The sequence below is a fragment of the Xenia sp. Carnegie-2017 genome, unplaced genomic scaffold (genome assembly GCF_021976095.1).
Source record: "Xenia sp. Carnegie-2017 unplaced genomic scaffold, XeniaSp_v1 HiC_scaffold_4, whole genome shotgun sequence".
NCBI classification, from domain to species: Eukaryota; Metazoa; Cnidaria; class Anthozoa; order Malacalcyonacea; family Xeniidae; genus Xenia; species Xenia sp. Carnegie-2017.
In genome coordinates, this window is record NW_025813504.1 from 176,619 (window position 1) to 202,878 (window position 26,260).

At 33.8% G+C, this 26,260-nt stretch overlaps 2 protein-coding genes across 6 annotated transcripts in view; both read right to left on the reverse strand.

The window, feature by feature from the left end:
* Positions 1–21,220, reverse strand: part of LOC124455586 (AP-3 complex subunit mu-1-like) — a 32,514-nt gene extending 11,294 nt beyond the window's left edge. Inside the window, exons 1-23 of one of the 5 annotated variants that reach the window (XR_006951914.1) lie at positions 21,069–21,213; positions 20,573–20,651; positions 20,328–20,433; positions 19,956–20,068; positions 19,724–19,845; positions 19,409–19,487; positions 19,174–19,221; positions 18,979–19,011; positions 18,851–18,884; positions 18,693–18,772; positions 18,471–18,541; positions 18,355–18,403; positions 18,160–18,216; positions 17,876–17,942; positions 17,728–17,774; positions 17,607–17,658; positions 16,862–16,912; positions 16,185–16,226; positions 15,482–15,616; positions 15,069–15,195; positions 10,866–10,947; positions 9,955–10,758; positions 9,314–9,884 (exon numbers count right to left, since the gene is read on the reverse strand). Coding sequence is in view for 1 of the 5 variants with exons in the window: in XM_047006239.1 (XP_046862195.1) it covers positions 16,866–16,912; positions 17,607–17,658; positions 17,728–17,774; positions 17,876–17,942; positions 18,160–18,216; positions 18,355–18,403; positions 18,471–18,541; positions 18,693–18,772; positions 18,851–18,884; positions 18,979–19,011; positions 19,174–19,221; positions 19,409–19,487; positions 19,724–19,845; positions 19,956–20,068; positions 20,328–20,433; positions 20,573–20,651; positions 21,069–21,103 (1,119 nt within the window). In the remaining 4 variants the exon portion in view is untranslated. Of the gene's footprint in view, positions 1–9,313; positions 10,759–10,865; positions 10,948–15,068; positions 15,196–15,481; positions 15,617–15,967; positions 16,227–16,861; positions 16,913–17,606; positions 17,659–17,727; positions 17,775–17,875; positions 17,943–18,159; positions 18,217–18,354; positions 18,404–18,470; positions 18,542–18,692; positions 18,773–18,850; positions 18,885–18,978; positions 19,012–19,173; positions 19,222–19,408; positions 19,488–19,723; positions 19,846–19,955; positions 20,069–20,327; positions 20,434–20,572; positions 20,652–21,068 lie in introns of those variants that run through there. The other 4 variants (XR_006951912.1, XR_006951915.1, XR_006951913.1 and 1 more) reach the window with 4 other exon arrangements.
* LOC124455578 (serine/threonine-protein kinase/endoribonuclease ire-1-like) overlaps positions 1–26,260 on the reverse strand; it is a 261,076-nt gene that overhangs the window by 157,719 nt on the left and 77,097 nt on the right. Inside the window, exon 12 of the mRNA XM_047006222.1 lies at positions 25,497–25,590. Within this exon, the coding sequence (XP_046862178.1) occupies positions 25,497–25,590 (94 nt within the window). The remainder of the gene's footprint in view (positions 1–25,496; positions 25,591–26,260) is intronic.

A 26,260-nucleotide genomic window follows, 5' to 3' on the forward strand; every position in this document is an offset into this window, starting at 1 on the left:
TTCCAGCCTACACTTTGCCGGGAACTGCTGCATTAACTTTAAGGTAACTAAGCGAATGCTTGAGCTGTTTGCCACTAAACACATGTATGAATGTGAGTAGAATAAACATTATAAGAACTATGCATAAATATTTATATAAATCTGTATATATGGAGAGCAGTAAAAATGACAACTATGCACGTCGAGATCTTATAGAAAGACAGATAAAATAGTTTATTCACTTTGTATTTTTGACATGGCCTTTTTAAGCTTGTAATGCTTATCGAGAAATTTTTGGACGTGTAGTTCATTTTTTCTCTTCATTTCGTCAACAAGCACCTTATATTTTTGCAACAGCGAATAAATTTTCAGTCTTACGTTCTGTATTCACCTCTTCCCATATGTCCTTTGATGTGAACATTAGGCGTTGGCATCGGTAGATTTTCAATGTATGGTATATATTTATGATAAATCCATATAGACTATAAGAAGCAATTAGAAAAACTTATTAAAACCGCATGCCATAAACAGTGCGGGCTCAGAAAACAAGTTTGGCCTCTTTTGTTGCCATTTGGCCACTTTTCAAACCATATTTGGCTACAAACGAGCGCTGGAGCCTAACAACCCTGGTCTCAATCCCATGATCCTCATTAATAACAAGTCAATGAATTGTAGGAGTCCCAAACAGTTATAAAATATAACGACAGATGAAACACCATGCACTAGATACAAGGAGAGATGTTCTGTTTTACTCGATTTTAATTTTGTTTATAAAAACGTATTTCGAGATAGGAATGGACCGTGACTTCCTTCAGTTTTTTATGCACATGCTACAGAAACCACGGAATCTACAAACTTGCTAAAACTTTAATTGTAGACTGCATTCTGGAAAACAACTTCGTTCAAATCCTGAGTTTAATAAATAAGTCTCATTCTACTCGCTACGAACGCCCTGCTGTGGGCTAGCTGCTCAAATTTTGTAAGCTTGTCATTTGCATCATACAATACGATTCATACCAAAATGCTGAAAATCTTCTTTCTTAGCAATGACAATGTACATAATATCCACATCCTAATTAGACAACCCTTTCTTTGATAACGGATGCACTTTAGTGAAGTCTTGCTGGCGATGGTTGTTATATTTTTATGTTTAAAAGCATAACATTGACTGGTAAAGCCGCTGAATACATTGCCAACAATCGTTCTTTCAACCAATAACTTAGTCTAGAAAGTTGGAGTACAAAACATGAACAAAGGCATTAAATCAATTCACAACAACAAGTTTGGAAAATACTCTCAGGCTCATGTCATTGACTAGGTTTGGTTATTACATACACCTTGATATTTTGAGCAGACACCTCTTTTCTTCTGGGATTTTCTGTCGGTACAACAAGAAAACAAGCCCAGAAATATATAATAAACACTTGCATGTAAAACAATACATTCAACCGCAGGGGCTTCGAAAAGTTGGGTGTGTGCCATGCTAACTATGTGGTAATTCACAATAGTTAAACTGGTGTGATAAATTTTTTGATATTTAATTCGATTTTTTTTTGTTTAACTGCATCATGTCACCCTAATTGAAAAGTTAGCACATCTGTATAAATCAAGTATTCAATTTTTTATCAAATCTTATAAAATGCTCACAATCTAAAAATTGGAAGCTTCCGAACGTACATAGCTTCCCGACTCCTGAGCCATTTTTTTTGTAGAGCTTAACAATCAAAAATTAAGAAAAAATTTAATTGACAACAAGCAAAGACGAGTTGCATTACGAGCGAGTTGTTGTTGACATAATTATGAGATTAATGATTTGGTTTACTGCATTTGTGTTTAATTTGTAGTTTAAATAGCCATCAAAATAAAAATAATCTGATAAAAATTCTTTTCTCAAAACGAAAAGCTTATCATTAGATAACTGATAACTCACAAATAATTGCGAAAATTGTCTTTTGTAAAGCAAGGCATGAGAAATATGGATGTTTCAATTAAAATAACGAAACATGGTAGAGTCCCTCGGCAGTATTCATACTTTGAGTTCCATACACACCAATAATGCACACTACAATAATAGAATCAATGGAAATTAACTGAAAATGTGGAATCTTGACCTAACAAGTAACAAATGACTGAAAGAGACAGATCTGGCGAAGTATTTAAAAGACTGAAATTCATAAATGCAAGCTTGTGGCTTAAAACATACCATCTTTTGCCTCAAGAAAAATGCAACACAACTAAGCCAAAATAAACAAAAATTCAGCAACTTTGACTTCGTCATCATTAACCTCAACGTACACAGATTTTCTTTTAACAATTTCAAAGCTGCAACAAAAGAAATACTAGGAAATGGTGACAACCTCACATGAAAGTGTCCTTTTATTCAAATATTACCAATTTCCCCAATTCAATAAGTTGTTCTTTTTATGCATATCAATCTTTTACCCTTTGCAGTGTACTGTATTGACGTACATAAACTGAATAGCGTTCTAGTACATTGAACTCACGCTCGGAGCTCATACGAAAGACTTATATAACGCTAAAGTACAACGGATTTTGAGCACAGATCGAGCAACTCCTTAATTGCGTTACAAGTCATGACATCCATATTATATTGTTATATATAGTTATATGTATTGTTATACATTGTTATACTTGAAGAAATGCTATGTATTATTAAATTACACTTGTTAAAATTTATTGAATATTTTACATAAGAAACATGATGTATGGAAATCAAATTTAAATTTCATTCGCCTTCAGTTTTGGATCGTTAGTCATTTGAAGACAAAAATAATTATATAACATTGTAAAATCCAATGAAAATTCATAGCAATCTGGCCATGTAATATCCAACTTGGTTACTTAATCTAACTTTCTTAAGAGCCTCAAATTAAAACATACATAAAAGAGAATCTTGAATAGTTGTATCATTGATTTCCTTCTTGCCAATTGCTTTCCCATAAACCTCTTTTGCAGACAATAAAAAGACTTCATTGATGTGGCACATTTTAGCTTTAAATTGAAACGATAATGTTCTTGTTTTTCCATTTGTCATTTGATCTGACCATTTACACTTAGGATAAATAATGCAAAGAAAATAAAATAAGTCAGACCTTAACACAAAATAGTCAGACCTTAACACAACTTTCACTCATATGAAAGTGTATATTGTTCTTACCACTCTCGCGAAATGCTAGGTTTCCAATTCAAATTTAACTCGAGAAATAATGCCTTAAATGTGTGTATTTTTGCCTCTTGTTCGATCGCCATTGTGTACATGCAAGCGAAGCCGCAGTCCAGCAGCGGTTTTTCGTCGTTACGTCACTGCGCGGTGATCGTTGCCAACATTGGACAAAAAATACTAGCAAAAGTAGAAATTACGCATAAGCATATATTCATAGTTGCATTTTATTTTCTAAGTTTTTAAATTATTTTGCGCAATGGATACGGATTACTCAAACGATTCCTCTAGTAATTATTCTGGAAGCAGTGTTTCAAACTACGAAGAAATGATTAACGATCAAAACATGATTCAACCATATGCTTATGAGCCGATTGAAACAGACTCTAGCGACCAGCCTATAGACGACTCCGACGAAGTTCAGCTGTTGTAACACCTTCGCTTTTCTTTCCCCTGCCTTCTTCAAGTTTTACAGCATGTGCACTGTGTAACAAATGTTTGCAACGGCAATATACAGAATTCAAAACATACATGCATTAAGTACAGTAAATGAAGAGGAGAACTAGAGTGAAAATTACAAATATAGTGTCATGGACCCCTAATTTATAGCTTGGCCATCAAAAATGAAAACTCATTTCTGTGTCTTACTTGGAAAATGTTTCTCTAGATCAGGTCTTGCCTTCCAGTTACTCAATCTTATGGCTCTGTGAACTAGATAAGGCAGTTCCTCAAAAAGTTGAAGAAAATACTCTTGATAGTTTCCATCTTTAACACATGATGACAGTTGTGGACGAGGTTTATCATGCCAATGCTGGCGAACGTTTCGTAAAAATCTTAGGCAACCTAACCATGTAGAGTCGGATACTTTATTGAAATGATTAAAGAATTCAGGATCGATACGGTCCATCCAATTTATTGAAAGATTCAACTGCTCACGAAGATTTAAGGGAAGAGAATGTGGAGATGATGTCTTTATTTCTGGTTCATTCCCAACATCACACAGAAAATCGAAATTCTCCTTATCGGTTTGTAGATAAGGGTGTTTTAACGCTTCGTTGGCCAATGGTCTGTCTTCCGGTTTTAGCTGTAGCATCCACGATAAAAGGTCTTTGAGCGTGGCATCCTTGATTTCGTCCAAGCCAACTGCGTTTCCATTTAATAAGTTGTCCAGTAAAAACCGTTCAGTTCCAAAAGGATGTTTCCCCTTTGTTGCAACATAATAAGCCACCATTCCGGCATTCTATTTTCAATAAAAAATGGAGTTAATTTGTTTGTTAGTTGCAAAAAATACAAGTTTAGGCCAAAAAAAATCAGAATAATGTTCTCCAATTAAGAGTCGTAGCCATAATTTTTTAGAGCAATCTAAATGAGAGACATACAATCGTAAAACCAATAAGGCAATAACAACAATTCATTATCATACATATACATATTTTTATATTTTACAGTACAATTTGTACTTCGCCACTATATGACTGTACAATAGAGGTAAACAAAAATTTTATTTAAAAGTGATAATGATATCAGTGGCAGTGATAATGATATCCCTACCAAATACAACATTCAAATGCAAAAACAACATTGACCTGTAGTTGGACCTCTAGTTCTACTTCAAGAACTTACCATAATGTCAGACTCTTTTTTGTAACGAACTTTATTAATTGTATCATCTGATACGTCATATGACTCTGGAGCTATCCAATTTTTAGCTCCTCTTTGTATGCTTCGATGTGTCGAAGTTTCATTTAATAATTTTCGACTTATACCAAAGTCAGCGATTAAAAAATTTCCTTGTACATCTCGAAGAACGTTCGAGGGTCTTAAATCCCGATGAAGAATAGGACGCTCGCCGCTGTGAAGATCAGCTAAACCTTTTAAAATCTGCATAAGAATTGTAGGAAGTGCTTTTTGAAGATATTGCAAAGTAGAAGATTTCACAAAACTTTCTAACGATTCTTCACACAAATCTAGTATCAAATACAAATAATCTGTGCCTGGTTGTTTTTCAAGATACCAATAATTCACAACATGATTTGAACGCTTTGCATTCAACTCATTCAAAATTTCTTTTTCTCGTTCTGCTAACTCCGCACAGTTATCTCGAAGCAATCGTTTTACTGCTTTTCCATAACCATCTTCTCCAAGTCCAAGGTAAACACGAGTTCCATCACTTCCTTTACCAAGCAAAAACTCTTCAGAACAAATAACCTTTACACCATTTACAAGTTTAACGTTTCTTGGATTTTTCTGCCCATATTCTTCCATCATTCTGAACTTTTGCTGGTGCATTATTGATTTATCATAACATTTCCATGGTTGAGACAGCAAGTCTTCAATTAAAAAGTAAAGTAGACTATTTAGAAAGGAATAAATCAATGTATCAAGAAGCAATTTAATTTACTAATTATACGCACATCAAAAAAATGTGCCTATTAGACAAGATTTGAAATACCTACACCGCTTTGCCCGTTAAGGTGAACTGACTTTTATATTTAGCTACTGAATAATGACATAATAACATGTTTGCCTTCTCTTGAGTTTATTTGTATTAACAGCGTATTTCCCTGCTCCTAAACACACGGATGAGGGATATTTAGTTCAAAGGACGTTGAGGGACGTCAGGATCTTTTCACTTTAAATGCGGAAACATTGAGATTGAAAAATCAAAGATGAAAGCACCTGTCGAGGTGAAAAGAGTTCGGAGAATTAAAGAACCTAATGTTTTTAAGGTTACCTTCTGAAAAGCTTGAGTTTTTTTACCAGAATTATTGGCTTTTTATTGGCTATCAATAATCAAATAATATGTTTTAAAAGGATGTTTTCAACAATATTCTATTTAAGTTCATTTGTGTACGTGTAACGTATACATGTAACTGACACGTTGATCATGATGGTTTTCACAATTTACTTTTAGCATTATAGCCAGTTTTTACTTTCTGTACATACTGATCAAATTTCTATGTTAACAAAGTTTAAAATTTTCACATGATTTTGATCCACAACATTTGCATTATTTTTGAATAAAAAGATTTTAGTTGGCTACATATAACGATACCTTTTAAAATTAATTTATTAGGTTATAAATTATTGTTTGTATTTAGCGTTGAAAAACATGGAAATGTTTGGGCAAATGTTTGCTAACAAAATTCTTTTGCTTACCAAGTTTTGATGTGGAAGGCGAAACACCAATCATGTCTTCACTGTTATTATCATCTAATAGATAAATAAAAATAAATTTTTTGCAATGCAATTAAATAACATTACAGCATGATGACAAATTTTAAAACTCTCTTATCTGACCCTTTACAAACGTATGAATGATACGCATGATATAAACAACTCTTAATTGTTTGTGTTTGACTTTTAAAGGGAATGTAAAGATGTTTGTGCAAATGTTTGCTAACAAAATACAATTTCTTACCAAGTACTGCTGTAGAAGGAGTTTTATCAATGTCGTCATAGTCGTTGTCACTCATGGGAGATGGCAAAGACATCTTTTCATAAGAAGCTGGAAATAAATGCATTACATTACACGGTTAATACATCATAGCAAGATAAAAGGAATACTTGCTGAGTTATTTCACTCTTCATTACATCTCACATTTTTGTCCGTTAACAAAAGTATGTGAATAAGGAAGATATAAACAAATCTCAATGGTTACATTGCATTCTTGTTTGTACTTAACATTTTAAAAGGCAATAAAGATTACGTTTGTGTAAATATTTGCATATAAAATTCCATTACTTACTAGGTCCTGATGTAGACGTAATACTCATCATGTTTGAGACACCACACATGTAGTTTTACAGCTTTATATAAAATGAATTGTTTGGATTCTTTCAAATAGTTTATATCAATTGAGAAATAATTGTATTTTTCGTGTTTGTGTATAAAACGACATCATACTATACACAACGCCTGGCTATTCATGTTTGACAGTGGCTTACACGTGACTTTACGATTTTTATGTGCTACATAAACAAATTTTACATCTACGGGCCATATACATTGAGTTCTATAAGACCTGGAGGGGAAAAGGGGCCTGGACCCCGTGGTCAAAAACATGGCGGTAATGGCAGATTTTGGTTGTCAAAACTTCCACTTTGAGAAAAATTTTTAACATTCGCTCCCTCTGGAACCGGATTTTTTTTTACTGCTTATATTAATGACAACCAGCAAAAACCACCATGATACCGTAAGCATAAATATTGAAAATAATGCTTCAGGTTTTTGTGAAATAGACCCACCAATTTAAATGAGGAAAATCTATCATAAAATAACGTATATTTTGTCAAGTAATGCTTTAGCTATATTAGAAATATCAAACGGCATTTTTTACTCTGTCAATGTGTCGTTAAGCTTTAACGCATAATCCCATGGGCAATACTTGTGTTTTGGACTGTTTGTGAACAGCTTGGTGCAACTGTCTTTCTTGAATAGATGGGTAAATCTTAGTTAAAATGTCCAAAAAGGAGTTAGAAAAAGTTAGCTTACCCCTACGACTTAAGTCGACTGGAAATATACTATAAGTAGGTATGTAATTTTTTTGAATTTTTTTGGTAGGATTGATTCTGGGTGTCTTATAAAGTATTATGATATTCTGATAAATCTAATGACAACTTATGAAGAAATTATCTTGAACTAAGAAAGCAAAAGAACGAAATTCAGAAATTCTATAATCATGTTGCTGGTTCTGTTTTGAGCGAAGATATTAGAAACTGGATTGTCATTGAAAACCATGGATCTACTACTGAACAGAACTACATTACTTTCCCATTGAAAATACGATTTCTTAAATTAAAGTGCATTGGTTTCTCTGACATAACACTTTTCTTATTGATAAAAGTTTTTGTGCTCGGCATTGCTATTTTATATAATCGCAATTGTGGTGGTCAAATCCGGGTAGGCGAAAAAATTTTTATTTTATGAGCCCGCGTCTTTCCGCTGACTTTGACAACCAAAATCCGCCATGTTTTTGACCACGCGGCCGTGCGCTAATAATTTATAGTAATTTTGTTCACGCTTCCCCTCCAGGTCTTATAGAACTCAATGGCCATATATCATTGGCGATATTAAATTCAAGTCCGATTTCTAGCGTATCAGTAAAAAAGTTTTTGATTTGATCAAATTATTCCATTTTTATGGCGGTTTAAAGTTGTGAAAATGCCGTTTTTGATGGACGATGTTCGTCTTAAGAAAATTATGGGAATGCAATATATTTCCAATGACCAATTCAAAGCCATATGAATAAAATTGTTCATGTATCGTCTGTTTTGTCATATCAAATTAAAAAACGAATAAACACGTGGCGGAGGAAATAAGAAAGACTTATTCTAAACCATGAGCATTTCATATTTTTACTATGTCTCTAAAGTTAAACTAGAGTATTTTGTATATCCTATAATTCTTCTTAAGTCGATATTTATTGATAAAACTTACTTTTTAAATTTGTCTTCGTTGTGAAACGTCTTCCTGCCAAATGATGTAACTTAGCGAGTATCGGGAATTATTTATAAACTTTTGCAGGTAAATCCATGACGACGGTCGTCTACCAATGAAATTCCCTGAAATAGAAACGTTTAATAAATTGCCATGTTTATTTAGAAATTTCAATCATTAGTATTTAAACTGAACATTGACACGCAGTTTTCTCTCTTTATAGGCCCGTTTACAGGAGCAATTTTAATATGAAAATTTTTATGCGACAAATACATTTGACCGTGTAAACGACACAAAATATATGTAAATATATCTGTTCGCAAAGCGATTGATGTATTGCGCCCATTGTAATAATGAACAGTTACATGTGCATACTTCATTTTACGACGTACTTTTAATGCAATGTTTGTGCAAAAATGGCGCTGACCAAGGCCGAAAAACTTCAAGCAGTATCTATTATTACATCTCTAATGGTGCACGAAGTGAAAAAAAAACGAAAGTCACGACGATGGTAGGTAAAACCATGGAAAACTGTGCAGCGCCGATACGCACAAGGGTTAGCACAAAATTTAATTCAAGAGATCCGAGTGACTGACCATGATGTATTTAGAATTTGTTTCGGTAAGTTAGGAAATGTGATAGTCTTTTTATTCATGCACTCTTCAAAATTAAGCTAGTCAGTAGATTGTACAATCAATTCAAATTTTACGTTCTTTTTTTAATAATGAAATTTTCTTATTTTCTTTACTTTTATTTACAAATTATAATCTTTACTACTTTTAAGGATGGATTCCATTTTGTTTGATGAGCTATGTGAAAAGTTAACACCATTCATAGCAAAGAAAAACACCACTATGAGAGATGCTATATCTGTTCTTGATCGCTTGTGTGTAACATTAAAGTTCTTAGCATCAGGATGCTCATACAAAGATTTGATGTACAGTTTCAGAATATCAGTTTCATCTATTTCAAAAATTGTACCTGAGGTCTGTGAAGTTTTGTATAATGTGCTGAAGGAAGAATATTTAAAGCCACCCACAACAAAGCAACAATGGTTACACATTGCTGATGAATTTATATGCAAATGGCACTTTCCCCATGCAGTTGGCAACATTGATGGTAAACATATCAACTTGAGGCACCTCCAAACTCAGCCTCTGAGTACTTTAACTATAAAAAACATTTTAGCATAGTCCTCTTGCAGATGCAAATGCTAAATTCATCTCATTTGATCTTGGAGCCCATGGCAACCAGTCAGATGGAGGAATTTTTAAAGACAGTCACCTTAAAAACATATGCAAGACATGCTATTTCCCACAAGCTGAAGAACTAAGAGATACATTATTGCCTATACCTTACTTTCTGCTTGGAGATGAGGCATTTGCTTTGAATGAAAATCTAATGCAACCATATCCACACCAGACTGCAATAGGTGATGAGAAAGTTTTTAACTATAGACTTTCACGAGCACGAAGAATTGTCGAAAATGCATTTGGATTGATGTGTAGGCGATTCAGATGTCTTTTGAGAACATTGGAGTTGGATGTTTCACATGCAATGCAGGTGGTGAGGGCCTGTATGGCACTGCATATCCAAATCTAAATTGAGAGTCATCTGATTATTTACAGCAAGCTCCTGAAAATCTTCCTCCCTACCAATGACAATGTACATAATATCGACTTCTTCATTAGACACCACTCTCGTTTGATCCGGAACACGGACAATCGGTTGTCCATTGTAAAAGTATTCCATGCTTTCTTCGTTAACTGTGGCATTTAAAGATTCTTGGATTTCCATAAATTGGACTCCGCCACAAAAGTCTTGTTGACAGTCATCCAAATTATTAACAACACCCGCATGAGCACAGGTCAAGGCATAGTACATATCATTCTTAAGGCAGAACATTGTCATTGTTCCAAAACTACCCTCGGTTCTTTGCGCTATAATTTTAGACAGCATTCGAAACTTTGCTTCTTTAAATGGTTTAGATCGTAATTCGATGTATTTCGATGCTTTCCATTTTAACTTTTCATAGATCTCATTTTTGATAGCAGCCTCCGAATTTTCTTTCTTAAAATCAACTGTGACATACAAATGAGGAAACGGCATCTTCTCGTTTGGGCGAGCTATTCCATACTTCCCACTAAGCCACGAGCAACTTAAACAAGAAACGACAACTACATATTGTCTAAAAACTATTTTTCTTAATGTTCCGACATGCACAGGTCAACATACATAATCGATATCCCTGGAAAGAAAAATTACCTTTGTAGAGCCTCGTGAACGTCAGCTTTAATATTCTTACTTTTGTCTAGAAGTTTATGGAAGTTGACGTCATGATTGGCTTCTAAATATCATAAAAATATAATTGATAACTTTGGTGCACCAACATTAACTACGATGAAACTTCAATGAGATAAGACATAAATAAGACTAAAAATTGACTAATCATATACATGGGATCATAAATTACTTTGCTCTGGATTCTGTGTCGAATACCTGTTTTGCAATATCATCTATTTAAAAAATCACAGCAGGAAGTACACTGATAAAAGATTTTTGAGTGTTATCGCAGCGCTGCGTAGTGTGAATAAATATTTGGAAAATTTACAAGTATTATATTCGGAATAGAAAAAACTAGAATCCTGATGCAAATAAGCTTAATATATCTTATATGAGATGTTTTCAAACTTTGTTTAGAACGCAGGAACACAAAACACAAAAGAAAATTTTCTCATACATTTTAACAGTAAGAATCATTTGTTCGTTATAAGTTATAACATACTTTCAACATATTGAAGACGCTGTATTTTTAGTTACTTTAACTGCACGTAGCTAGAGTGCTCAGTTCCTAATTTTAGAACGAATAAATGCTTTCAAATATTATGCTATTTCAATAATTTCACTGTTGTTAGCAGAGAAAGGAAGGTTTGTTATGTACTGCAGCAATTCTGACTAACTTTGTAAACTTCTCTATCAATTTTACTATTTGTTATTTAGTTTATAAAAGTTTTATTATCAAATGGTACATTAGGTTAACCAAAAACTCCAACTCTTGCTGCAATAAAAAAACGTTTACAAATAATTGCTGCAAGCAAAGCAGAGAGCTTCTATATTCTTATGTGTGTACGATATCAAGATTTTTATGGTATGTACAACCAGCAAAATATTATGAACGACGTCATGTTAAATTTTGCACCATTCATCAAGGTGATGAAATGTACAGATGATATGTACAGGCACTTCGTTTTCTATTAGATATTTTAGTTAAGAAAAAGAAATTTTGAACAGTATTGTAACAAATCAAACGAAATAGACTAACCAACGGTAAGACAAATGAAAAATCTCTTCAGACTATAAATTTCATAGATGAAATTCAAACATACCTAACAGTTTTTTCTAACAATGGTATTTAGAAAAAGAAAAAATACATGCTAAGTACTTTAAACATAGCAGCTGATTAGTATCTGTATTTTATAGGAAAAGAATAATGACATAGGATCTTTTACAGTTACTTGCTTAAAAACCACTGTAAATACGATATACAGCACTAATTAAAACAAAACTGATTAAAGTTACACAATGGTGGCATAGCAACTTGCTAAGAAATATGACGCTTTTTTCACGTTTCAAAAACTTTAAAGTTTCTTGGTATTTCATGTGCTTTGTCACTACAATGTAGACACTCACGTATGTTCTGTTTTGTCACTACAGTGTAGACACTCACGTATGTTCTGTTTTGTCACTACAGTGTAGACACTCACGTATGTTCTGTTTTGTCACTACAGTGTAGACACTTACGTATGTTCTGTTTTGTCACTACAGTGTAGACACTCACGTATGTTCTGTTTTGTTACTACAGTGTAGACACTCACGTATGTTCTGTTTTGTCACTACAGTGTAGACACTCACGTATGTTCTGTTTTGTCACTACAGTGTAGACACTCACGTATGTTCTGTTTTGTCACTACAGTGTAGACACTCACGTATGTTCTGTTTTGTCACTACAGTGTAGACACTCACGTATGTTCTGTTTTGTCACTACAGTGTAGACACTCACGTATGTTCTGTTTTGTCACTACAGTGTAGACACTCACGTATGTTCTGTTTTGTCACTACAGTGTAGACACTCACGTATGTTCTGTTTTGTCACTACAGTGTAGACACTCACGTATGTTCTGTTTTGTCACTACAGTGTAGACACTCACGTATGTTCTGTTTTGTCACTACAGTGTAGACACTCACGTATGTTCTGTTTTGTCACTACAGTGTAGACACTCACGTATGTTCTGTTTTGTCACTACAGTGTAGACACTCACGTATGTTCTGTTTTGTCACTACAGTGTAGACACTCACGTATGTTCTGTTTTGTCACTACAGTGTAGACACTCACGTATGTTCTGTTTTGTCACTACAGTGTAGACACTCACGTATGTTCTGTTTTGTCACTACAGTGTAGACACTCACGTATGTTCTGTTTTGTCACTACAGTGTAGACACTCACGTATGTTCTGTTTTGTCACTACAGTGTAGACACTCACGTATGTTCTGTTTTGTCACTACAGTGTAGACACTCACGTATGTTCTGTTTTGTCACTACAGTGTAGACACTCACGTATGTTCTGTTTTGTCACTACAGTGTAGACACTCACGTATGTTCTGTTTTGTCACTACAGTGTAGACACTCACGTATGTTCTGTTTTGTCACTACAGTGTAGACACTCACGTATGTTCTGTTTTGTCACTACAGTGTAGACACTCACGTATGTTCTGTTTTGTCACTACAGTGTAGACACTCACGTATGTTCTGTTTTGTCACTACAGTGTAGACACTCACGTATGTTCTGTTTTGTCACTACAGTGTAGACACTCACGTATGTTCTGTTTTGTCACTACAGTGTAGACACTCACGTATGTTCTGTTTTGTCACTACAGTGTAGACACTCACGTATGTTCTGTTTTGTCACTACAGTGTAGACACTCACGTATGTTCTGTTTTGTCACTACAGTGTAGACACTCACGTATGTTCTGTTTTGTCACTACAGTGTAGACACTCACGTATGTTCTGTTTTGTCACTACAGTGTAGACACTCACGTATGTTCTGTTTTGTCACTACAGTGTAGACACTCACGTATGTTCTGTTTTGTCACTACAGTGTAGACACTCACGTATGTTCTGTTTTGTCACTACAGTGTAGACACTCACGTATGTTCTGTTTTGTCACTACAGTGTAGACACTCACGTATGTTCTGTTTTGTCACTACAGTGTAGACACTCACGTATGTTCTGTTTTGTCACTACAGTGTAGACACTCACGTATGTTCTGTTTTGTCACTACAGTGTAGACACTCACGTATGTTCTGTTTTGTCACTACAGTGTAGACACTCACGTATGTTCTGTTTTGTCACTACAGTGTAGACACTCACGTATGTTCTGTTTTGTCACTACAGTGTAGACACTCACGTATGTTCTGTTTTGTCACTACAGTGTAGACACTCACGTATGTTCTGTTTTGTCACTACAGTGTAGACACTCACGTATGTTCTGTTTTGTCACTACAGTGTAGACACTCACGTATGTTCTGTTTTGTCACTACAGTGTAGACACTCACGTATGTTCTGTTTTGTCACTACAGTGTAGACACTCACGTATGTTCTGTTTTGTCACTACAGTGTAGACACTCACGTATGTTCTGTTTTGTCACTACAGTGTAGACACTCACGTATGTTCTGTTTTGTCACTACAGTGTAGACACTCACGTATGTTCTGTTTTGTCACTACAGTGTAGACACTCACGTATGTTCTGTTTTGTCACTACAGTGTAGACACTCACGTATGTTCTGTTTTGTCACTACAGTGTAGACACTCACGTATGTTCTGTTTGTCACTACAGTGTAGACACTCACGTATGTTCTGTTTTGTCACTACAGTGTAGACACTCACGTATGTTCTGTTTTGTCACTACAGTGTAGACACTCACGTATGTTCTGTTTTGTCACTACAGGGTAGACACTCACGTATGTTCTGTTTTGTCACTACAGTGTAGACACTCACGTATGTTCTGTTTTGTCACTACAGTGTAGACACTCACGTATGTTCTGTTTTGTCATATCAAACTAACAAACTAATATAAATGATATCAAATCGCGAGTATTTTATGTTCCCACAGGCTACAATTTCATTGTGTCATTGATATATTTTGAATTTTCAAAAAAATGTTCAAAACTACAATTAATGTTGCAACTTAAATGTAGATCGCGCAGGTTGGTATAGTCCTGAGAAGGATTGTTTTTGTTGTTGTTGACAGACGTTACGACAATCTTAGCTGTAGTCATCTTCAGAGTCAAAAGTCAACAACAGTCCTTCTCAGGACTAACCAGCCTGGACGATCTGCACTTAAAAACATGTAACGATACTCCCGGGTTCAAACCATTTACTTTGTTGCGATTTAACTGGGAAACTTACTTTTTAATGCGACTTTTCTCTAAAACTCTCTTCCTCTCAAACGAGATAAAATCTCTATTGGCAGGATCTATGAGCCAATGTTTGCAGGTAAATCCATAATGACCGTCAAGACTACCAATCAAATTCCCTGAAATTAAAAATTCAATAAAACATTGTAAAAATCATATGATATTCAAAACTGCCATGCAGCTGCCTCATATGATCGTTTAGCATTTTTTGTGGATAAAGCAGCATGTTGATAAATTTAATGATTGGTTTCTGCAGACAGAAATTCATTTTCAGGAAGAACATAATTAGAAATGTTGACAACAGATAAAATTTTGATCGAAAAATCTCTTACAAACTTAGAAACAATACCCAATTGCAACTTGGGAACGCTATGTATCATAAACGAGAATCAAAACTTTACATACGTTTAGCAAATCCATACGCTCTAAGTACCCAAGTAACACCAGAAAAACGGAGAGAATTGAAGCCACGTTGAATAGTGGAATGCCAACTTCTTGTTCGGAGGAACAACTCCATATGCTTCAAGCATCCATGTAACACTAGAAAAATAACAAGAAACCAAGCAATATTGAACAATCAACCATACTATAATTTGTTTGGCAAAATGTATAAAATTTTCAGCTAGTGGAAACAAACTCTCTAAAGCTTGATTCCCATTGGGTACTAAAAACTACTAATAACTTTAACAAGTCAGATTTTTACTCCCTTCTACATTTAGAACGGTTCCCTTTTTAACATTGTACATTGCACTCACAGTGACTGCACAGTTGCTCCAAGTGAAATTTTTCTCTGACTATAACTTTTTTGCGTGTACAGTATTGTTGCATTGACGCATTTTTATCGTTCAATGTAGTTGAAGATTGCATTCAAAACTTTGCTTTTTTTTTCCATGGTAAAGTTCAATTGCCACTGCAGTCCCAGTAGACGATACATTTTTTTTGTCAAACATGCATACATGTTGAAAAAAACACAACTTGAATTATCTTTTCGAAAGCTAATCAAAATTTGTTGTGTCGAAGGATTAGGAAGGAGATTCGCGAATTGTTAACCATGCGTAAATGTTGTGTTGTGCTTCATTCAACAAAATTTTATGTTCTTATCTTATACCGTCAAGCTGTTGTGTCTTGACTCCTTTAATAGCTTGTAGTTCTAAATTACATCAGAAACCATATAACATTAGTTGGACTCAAGTCATTTGTTCAAGATTAAAATGAACACCAATTTGTACAACAAACCATGCAAAGTGTACCCCTACATACACAACAAACCATGCAAAGTGTACCCCTACATACACATCAAACCATGCAAAGTGTACTCCAACATACACAACAAACCATGCAAAGTTTACCCTTATATACACAACAAACCATGCAAAGTGTACCCCTACATACACAACAAACCATGCCCCTACATACACAACAAACCATGCAAAGTGTACCCTTACATACACAACAAACCATGCAAACTGTCCCTACCTCTCCATGTACATTCAGTCTATCGACTTTCAATCCCAAAGCCGCAAATGAATATATTTTGAAATTTAACAAAAGAAAAAAATGCTACTGATGAAAGAAGGCGAAAGGGAGACAGGTTTCTACAAATTTGTGATGGTAGTGTTGCAGACTGTTGCATGTTTATGATTAAGGAGTATTGATAAATAAATCATGTCTGAGGGAAGTTATGTTAACTTTGTGTCATAGAGAACGTTTGGTTTGGGAATTATTTTAGTATATCATCCAATTATAACTGGTTTTATAAACGTTACTCAGTAAAAAACCACTTACGAATTTAGTTGGTGTTTCTTACGAAGGTGGAACATCGCTTTTTAAAGATATCTGAAATATAAACATTGGAAATTAGACAAAAGGAAAGACATTAAAAGATTATGGAGATATGCATAAATTTTTTTCATAAAAAAACAAAGATTATGATAAGAAGCAATATACTACAAAAAACCAACACACAGCAAGAATTTGACGACAAGTAACATAAGACGAAATGAAACGAGAGCAGTTTCATAAAAAGATCAGAGCGATTCTCACATCACCACGTTGTTTAATTATGGTAGGAAATCAGATCTTTAAAGGTGAATACCAAAGTGGAAGGGGGATAGTACCAATTATCAGAAAAGAGAATACAATTTAAAATTATAACTATAGTGATAGCGACCTGTGAAGATCGACCTTACTTTGTGACCAAGGAATGGTTACTGGGAAGATCGACCTTACTTTGTGATCAAGGAATGGTTACTGGGAAGATCGACCTTACTTTGTGATCAAGGAATGGTTACTGTGAAGATCGACCTTACTTTGTGACCAAGGAATGGTTACTGGGAAGATCGACCTTACTTTGTGACCAAGGAATGGTTACTGGCAAGATCGACCTTACTTTACTTCGTGAGCAAAAAATATTGTGAAGGGAGATCTTGCTTTGCATGCAAAAAAATTGAAAATATTTTCTTGAAAAACATGGCAAGACGTCTGTAAATCAACTGAGACGGGCAAAAATTAAAAGAAAAACAGGTTTTACCTCCATTTCCTTTGATGTTAGGTGACGGTGTCTGTGATTGTATTTTACCGATCTAAAATTGTTTAATGTAACGTTAGATTTACATAACCACGTGATCGTGACAATTTCCTCATGAACCTACCTCCCATGAAAGCTCTTTTTTGATTGGATCAAATGAATAGGTACCAACTGAAAACATGGAACACAAGTCATAAATATTGATGGGAAACATCAATGAAGAGCAATGAAATATCAGACTGTAATGTTTAATATTTTATGAGCGTTTTTACCGTTTGTAGTCAAGTTAAGGTTGTGAACTTGTTTAGGAAATGGAACAGTCACGACAACATTCTCGATCTAAATAAAATATGGAAACAATGAGTGAAAAGACTTTGAAAAAGTTAATGTATACAATATTTGACTTGGTATGATTGCGTTAGGACGATGTAGTTAGTTTTATACAAAATGCTTTGAGATAATACGTATGAAAAAAGTTTAGGTTATATATTTAAGTTTATAAATGCAAGAAGATGCAACAGCAGTTTAATAAATTGACATGATTATAAATACATACATTTTTACCCATTACTGGTTTTGAACTTATCGACAATTCAAATCTTCCACTTCCACCCTGAAACAACCAAGTAAAAGACGACCATCGAATCAATGTTTTGAACAGTCGTACAAATTAAAACGTAGAAAAATCAAACTTTTTAATTTATTTCAATCAATAAAAAATATTTTAAAATAATTTCAACAGTTGATAAACCTCTTGAAACAAGACACGAGGCTTCGCAAACAATGGTAGCATATTTACTCTAAACAAAAAAAACACCATCAAAATAGACAATTTCATCATGAAAATATAACTGCTAAAACACCCACCCGGTTGCCACGTTATATGATATTAAACGAAAATGACCATCCGGGGGGACGAATGACAAAATTCGTTCAGACTAAAATACACAGACATTTGAACGCGGTTTTAGTGAATGATTGAAAGAAAAGTGTTCAATGTAAAAAGACAATTGTTATTAGTCATGTTGAGAATAATTTGTGTTGACTTCGACCAGAGACAATCCATATTCAACATTCACATTTACGTACCTTCCATCTTCTGAAGCGAAGACAAGGATGAAAACTGACATCTTCAAGGATACGAGGATTTGTAAAACACATGTTGAGATCTATAATTAATACAAATCTTTAATCAACAGATAAATTCAAGTTTAATCTAGAGATATAACAAAGTATCATAAATATACCAGGCATGCCAGATAATTTACAGTTGCAGTCAATCTGAAAGAACAAAGTTGAAAAAAGGTGAAAAAATCTTTAAAATGTTGTACTAGAGAGTACATATAACAAAGTATAAAAAAAGGAAGGCACTTACAGTTCCTTGTATTTCTGAAAATATGGTGGAGCCCTACACAAAACAGAAAATTTTAGGAATTTAAACATGCCATAAGTTTTCAGTTCGTACATGTCCTTAGTTTTAATTTAACATCAAACAAAAACAACAAACATATTTTTGTCATACATCTTCCACAAAGGGAACAAGAAATCCACAGTATTATAATGTTGTTACCTGTTTATCAATGATGGCATCAATGCTTTCGGCTACATCAAAATAAATCTATAACATAAATAGAATTAATTAGAACTAATTATGAATAATTAGAACTAACAACTAATTAGCAATATTTATTACAACTAATTAACAAAAGAAAAAAGTTCACTCATCACATTACAACTAAAACAAAGAATAAAAAAGGATTTTCTTTCAAATTTCTTAATGGAGCAATGTGAATATAGCTACGTACCTCATTATTTGCATATTTTACACCAGTTCTCCTCCATGGAACATTGGACAATTGACCAGTTGGGAGATGACTGCTCATACTAGGAAAATATGAAATATTTAACTTAAATTATATGTAGAATGATCATAAATGTGTAAACTAAAACAAATTTAACTAAATATTGTAGTAAGTTGCATATAAAAAACAATGCAAATATAGAAATGTTTAGTGGCTTTACGGATTTGCTTCATATTTATATCTGATCCTTATATGAACAACATATAAATCACTACATAAAAACATGGCTTGTATGTTTACCATAAGGAAGGTTCTTACTTGCTGTCTCCAGTCACTTTATTAACAACATTTCTAACTATACTAGGAGGTCTTATCAACTCTTTAAGGACATTTGACTCTGTAGCAAGAGGGAATCCATTATCCAACATCTCTTCCAATAACTGAAGAATATAAAGATATAACATCATATTTTACATCACACACAACAGAAAAAAATTGAAATTCATCTATCAAACAGCTGGATTCTCTACAAAATATACTAATCTCAAACCTCATATACAATGACACAATTTTCTTTAATGATTGTTTCAGTACAGTCAGAGAAATATTCTTTGATCAAGTCAACCACTCGATGAAGAAATTCAATCACAAATAAAGGTGGAACTGGAAAGGAATGTTTTCAATTCATCAATAATAATAATCATGAAAGTGTTCACCACATGTTGATGATATGAAAGCTACATTATTTTTATCTACCACTAAGAATGCCTAATGCAATGCCTTTTGTTGAGTGATAACACTTCTTTGCAATGTAATGCATACTTTTTAAATTAAAACTAGCAATCAATGCCTTGATTGCATTAGAGGCAATTGATTCAAAATAAACATTAAAACATTAACTAACCTTAATATAAACACAAACCTTCATTTTCAACAACAGAAACAAAGAAGAGATCATGGCGAAATATACTGATGAGATAACTGAATCCTGTTGCAATTACAGGAGGAATGTCTTCTGGAGAAGTAGCCTGAACATAAAAGATGATATTTAATTTGTTTAGGAGCATTTTTATCAGACAAATATAACATGAAAACCGTTCATGAAAGTACCTTAAAACTTCTCAACCAAACAAGCACAAACAACAATTTACACATAAATTCATTTACCTTTCCTTGAGCTTCGAAGAAATAATCACAAACAGAGCGTCCCAAAACACTTCTCCAATGTTTTTCCAGAAATATATCCCTAAATGTACATGAAAAACATCATATGACCTAGTGACTCACAGTAACCCATTTGGTGTAAAGTTGTGATAACTAAACAATTGAGGAAGCTGAAATCATCAAAATGGCATCATCTAACTGACTTCAACACTATTGAAATTACAGATATCAGGTAATATCTCACGATTTTTATGACATTCTTTATTTTTTCTGGATATTAATCCTGTCACATGATACTTCTCATAATCTACCTTCACTGGCTTCTGACATTGTTCAAGCTTTCCTTTAATATCTTACTGAAACTAATCTCATTTTACCTCATTCAAATAATTTTAAAGTACTTCTCACAATAATCACAAGCTGATACGTACAAAACCAACAGAAGAGCTTTGAGAGCAAACAAATATAAAACCAATACATACTGTCACTAACGACTCACCCTGAATGGTTGATGATAAACAAACTGTGAATCATTGTAAAATCCACAGATAATAAAACCTATAAAAATGTATTTCTCCTTTACTTAACTAGCTTAATGGTTATAAAACTATTTTCATGTAAGTTCATTTCGTAAATATTTATTTATATTATTACTAACATTTAAACAACATTTAAAAGCGATGTTTCCATTATTAAGATTCATGTAATCATAAGGCATTTACCAGCTGGCTCACCTAACTTATCTTTACTTATGGTCGTGAAGATTTTCGTCTCAATCCCATGATCCTAATTGATAACAAGTCAATGAATTGTTAGAGCCTCAAACAGTTACAAAATATAACGACATATGAAATACCATGCACTAGGTACAAGGAGAGATGTTCTGTTTTAGTCGATTTTAATTTTGTTTAGAAAAACGTATTTCGAGATAGGAATGGACCGTGACTTCCTTCAGTTTTTTATGAATATGCTACAGAGTCCCCGGAATCTACAAACATGCTAAAACCTTAAACATAGACTGCATTCTGGAAAATAACTTTGTTCAAATCCTGAGTTTAATAAATAAGTCTCATTCTACTCGCTACGAACGGATCGAGAAGCTCTTTCGTTTCTCTGGAAACCAAAATATCAACTTAGTTGACTGTACCAACGAAACTAAAAACCTCTGTGTTATTTTATTACTAGCATGTTTGTGTTTATGAAAAGGAAAGAAAAATGGAGAGTGAATTTCCGTAAAAAATATAGAATTTTGATGCATTCATTTTTATACCAACTTATTGTAACAAATGATTATGGAAGTATCAAAGTATGAAATGAACGATGAATACAAACATTATTTGTAAAGTCCATTTCATTATCAGGTATTGCTGGCAACTTGATTCTATTGTTGTATGAAATCTTTTTTAACTTCTCATTAACAACAAAGCGTATGTCACTTAATTTTATCAGCTGCTTTTCCACCAAACTGAAACTTGCAGTCTGGCACTGTAAAGTATTTACTTTGTTCTAATGTTATAAAATAGATTTGACTATGTTCTTGTGGAGTTTTAAGAAAACATATATCAAAGAATAATTTTCTATTTCTTTCCAGCAACCCAGTAAATACCTTTGCAATGACCTAAGAAAAGAGAGGGTCATAGCTGAGCCATCAAAAACACAATTGGTGATAAAAACTGGTTTACGTGATCTTCCATTTAATGTTAAACTAAAGCATTCACGAAACAATGAACGACCAATCAAACATATGATCAAAAAAGTGAGCATGTATTTTCATTTACACTACGATACTCTTCAGTATTAAGAATTACAGGTCAATCACGGTTTGTCTCAGAAAACGATGATCAATGATTGATTATTGATGATTGAATCTCTATATTGAGATGAGCAGATATTTCTACAAATGAAATGTCGCAAAGTTTTATCATTTTGTTTAGCTTGGATTTTTTGTGCTATTCACTTCTAGATTGCTTCAAGAACTCTTTCGATGGTTTTCAAGTTTATGAAAACGTCCAAAGTCCGGATGTAACAAGGTTTTCTTCAGCCAGCCAACGAATCTCTCAAAACATCTTGACCGTTGATCTCCGTAGGCAGTCGCTGGCAGAACAATGTGAGACAATTCAACTAGATCATGGTGATGGTGTAAAAGGGCATGATAGAAATGACTTTGCACAAAATCAACGAATCATTTCTGTAAATAAAGAAGCAAATGACAATGTTATCGATATTCATGATTCTAATGCTTCCAAACAGGCAGCTGGTGTTGATGTTCGGACTGGTCAACTTTCTAAAGGTGAAAGGGATTTAGATAGCAAGAAATCATGTAACACAGATCTATGATGCAGATATTCATAATGTTAGTAGCTCACATGATGATAACGACAATCATCTAAAATCAACTCACTGTAATGTGGAATTATCTTCTAGTGATAGCGTAAAAATAAACGATGATGTTTACAAAGATCTAATCATTAAAAAGTTATCGGTTTGTTCAAGAACGTGCTATTCTTCGACAGAAAATGACTTTAATTTGCTGGAGAATCGTGCTTCACAAAACAACACTAAATGCAGAGTAACAAACATGTCACTTATTAATTCAACAGAAGAAAACAAAGATGACTCTTACTACTCCAAGTTCCAAGAAGAACATATTGAACATAATCGTTATTCGAAATTAGATCGACAAAATACTAACTACTCAGAAATGTTAAAAAAAAAGAGCACAATGCAACCGTCAAATTCAAGAAACACCATTTATTCAAGGAAAAAAAATACCAAGCGTAAATCAGACGAGGACAGTGTCCACGTGAGAGATATTTGGAAAGCTTTGGTGGACGGTGGCTATGACGTTTCTAGAAAAAAATCTCAAAATACAAAGTTGAGTCGACAGATTCGAGACAAAAATCTGCACCCTCGAAACGAAACAGTTTTATAAACCATCAAAAGACAAATCCTGTTCTTCGAAATAATCTGCAAATTACAACAAGGAGAGCATTGAAATTCCTGTGAATAAATCAATGGGTTGCTTTTTGCCAAATGATAAAAAACTTCAATGTTTTGTCCCCAAACTAGATAACAAAAAAGAGGTACATAAAGCTAAAATGTGAGATTGATATTTTTAAGTTTATGAGTTTAAATCAGCTCAACAAAAAAGTTGATACTTAGACTTGGAGAGTGAAATGACCATCTGCTTCACTTCTTGTAGTTAGAACAAAACAAAGGAACTTTTAAAAACGGTGAGACCAATCAGCTTGAAATTATTGCAGTAAGGAAACCCGTGAATAAGCTATAAAGGTAAAACTTTAAATTGAAAAAAAAAAATCAGTAAATTTCATAGAATATTCACAAACCTTGTTTTTTATTTAGAAATGAAAAAGTCTCCGATTTCTCTCGATGGAAGTTTGAAGTCAACACGAGCCTGAAATTGGGTCTTTTTTTGTACTTTGCATATGGTTTGAATGTGACTCAAAACAGGTATAATGATTTGTAGCTACTGCCATCTGTACTTAATAGAAAATATCTTTTGCTTTGAAGAATTTGGGGCTTGCATTTATGTTGTCTATACAACTACGGTGCAAAATAAGATCACGTCTTTGGGGATTGCTATTTGGCTATAGACTTGTTTTTAATAAACGAGGACAGAAATAACAGAAGCAGTGTCTTTAAGAGAGTTTTCAAAATCAGTTTTATTGCCAAACGTAGTCCAAGATCCTGAATGTTCCGTAGAAGGTTGCGTTTATGAACTATCGTCAGAATATCTACCGCTTTTGAATATATGTATTGCTTCTCCAAAGGTAAACCAACCACTTTTAAATTTTCCCTTGACACTTAATTTGCTAGTCCTCCATCCTCTTTCAATCAGCCTAACGAAAATTTTTTGCAATAATAACAGGGAATCAGCATTTATATACGTGCAGGCAATATATCCAATACAAAAGTTGAAAATTCAACCATATACTGTCCAATTTGAACAATCAAATAAGCAAATATAATGTATAAATCTATATCAATAATTATGCTTCTCTAGCATTACAAGAGACTGGTTCTACCTGTTTAGATGTGTGAAAATCCTGCTCGATTTGAGCATGGTATATGTCAACAATGTGTTGCTGCAGTTGTTTATGTTGCTCAAGAAAAATATATCTCGCCAGGTGAGTGAAGCTTTCGTTTCCTCTTACATACCAAAAGCTATTTTCTTTTCATGATTTCATTCCCAATTTGCATTTTGAATGCAAAACTCATTGAAAATTCAAACAATGCCACACAAACTCGGGTTTTATGAAAGCCAATGAAACCAAGCACAAATAAACTTATCATAGGAAGACATGATGGAAGGCGTTTTTACCGAAATTCAATTTCTTTTCCTAGATTTTGTGCAACTGGATACTTCATTTACCTTGAAGTAGTACTTCATAAAAACTGATTTACTTACTCCAAACTAAGTTTAATATTTAAAAGGTTTCAGAATAAATCACGAAAAGTTTTAGATATAAATCACGCTTTTGCCTATTGGGAATACTTTTTAAGTAACCAACATGAGCGAAAGTCAACGTTGTTCATCTTTACAGCAGAACAAAGGCAACGCGCCATAAATTGATCTATTGGGCTCATCCTCTCGACTTACCATAACATTGTTGGATAGCTGTTGGATTTCTATTTTCTTACGTGGGTCAACATAACGTAATTCGATGTAATCTGAAGCTTTCTATTCAAATAAGTCATCGATTTCTTGCTTTAAAACATTTTCAGTCTTTGATTCGTCAACTTCAAGATACATGTGACGATAATTCATCCCATCAGTAGGACGTGATGTACCATACTTGCCACAAAGCCAAGGAAAACTGCAAATGTGGAAAAGTGAAGATATTCGATGCCTTTTCCTCGTGGCAAATAAGTCAAAATTGACGTAAAAGCGATAAAAAACATTTACCTTTTCAAATTTTCATGGACGCTATCTTTAATTTTGTGATCCTTTGTGAGAAAACGTTCTTTAAATTCGACTGTGTTGGGAGTGGAAAGTTCATCTACAAAATATTACACAAAATGAATGTCACTGGACTTAGAATCTCCTAAAACACAAATATCAAATCTACCAGTTTTTGAAGATGACTTGAAACTACGAGAAGTAATTGAACTCAGAATTTTTTCTGTGCTGCCACTGGAAGGTTCATGTACAGTTTCAGAATATCAGTTTCATCTATTTCAAAAATTGTACCTAAGGTCTGTGAAGCTTTGTATAATGTGTTGAAGGAAGAATATTTAAAGCCACCCACAACAAAGCAACAATGGTTACACATTGCTGATGAATTTAAGTGCAAATGGCACTTTCCCCATGCAGTTGGGGCCATTGATGGTAAACATATCAATTTGCGTGCACCTCCAAACTCAGCCCCTGAGTACTTTAAGTATAAAAAACATTTTAGCATAGTCCTCTTGGCTAATGCAGATGCAAATGCTAAATTCATCTCATTTGATCTTGGAGCCCCTGGCAACCAGTCAGATGGAGGAATTTTTAAAGACAGTCACCTTAAAAACATATGCAAGACATGCTATTTCCCACAAGCTGAAGAACTAAGAGATACATTATTGCCTATACTTTACTTTCTGCTTGGAGATGAGGCATTTGCTTTGAATGAAAATCTAATGAAACCATATCCACACCAGACTGCAATAGGTGATGAGAAAGTTTTTAAC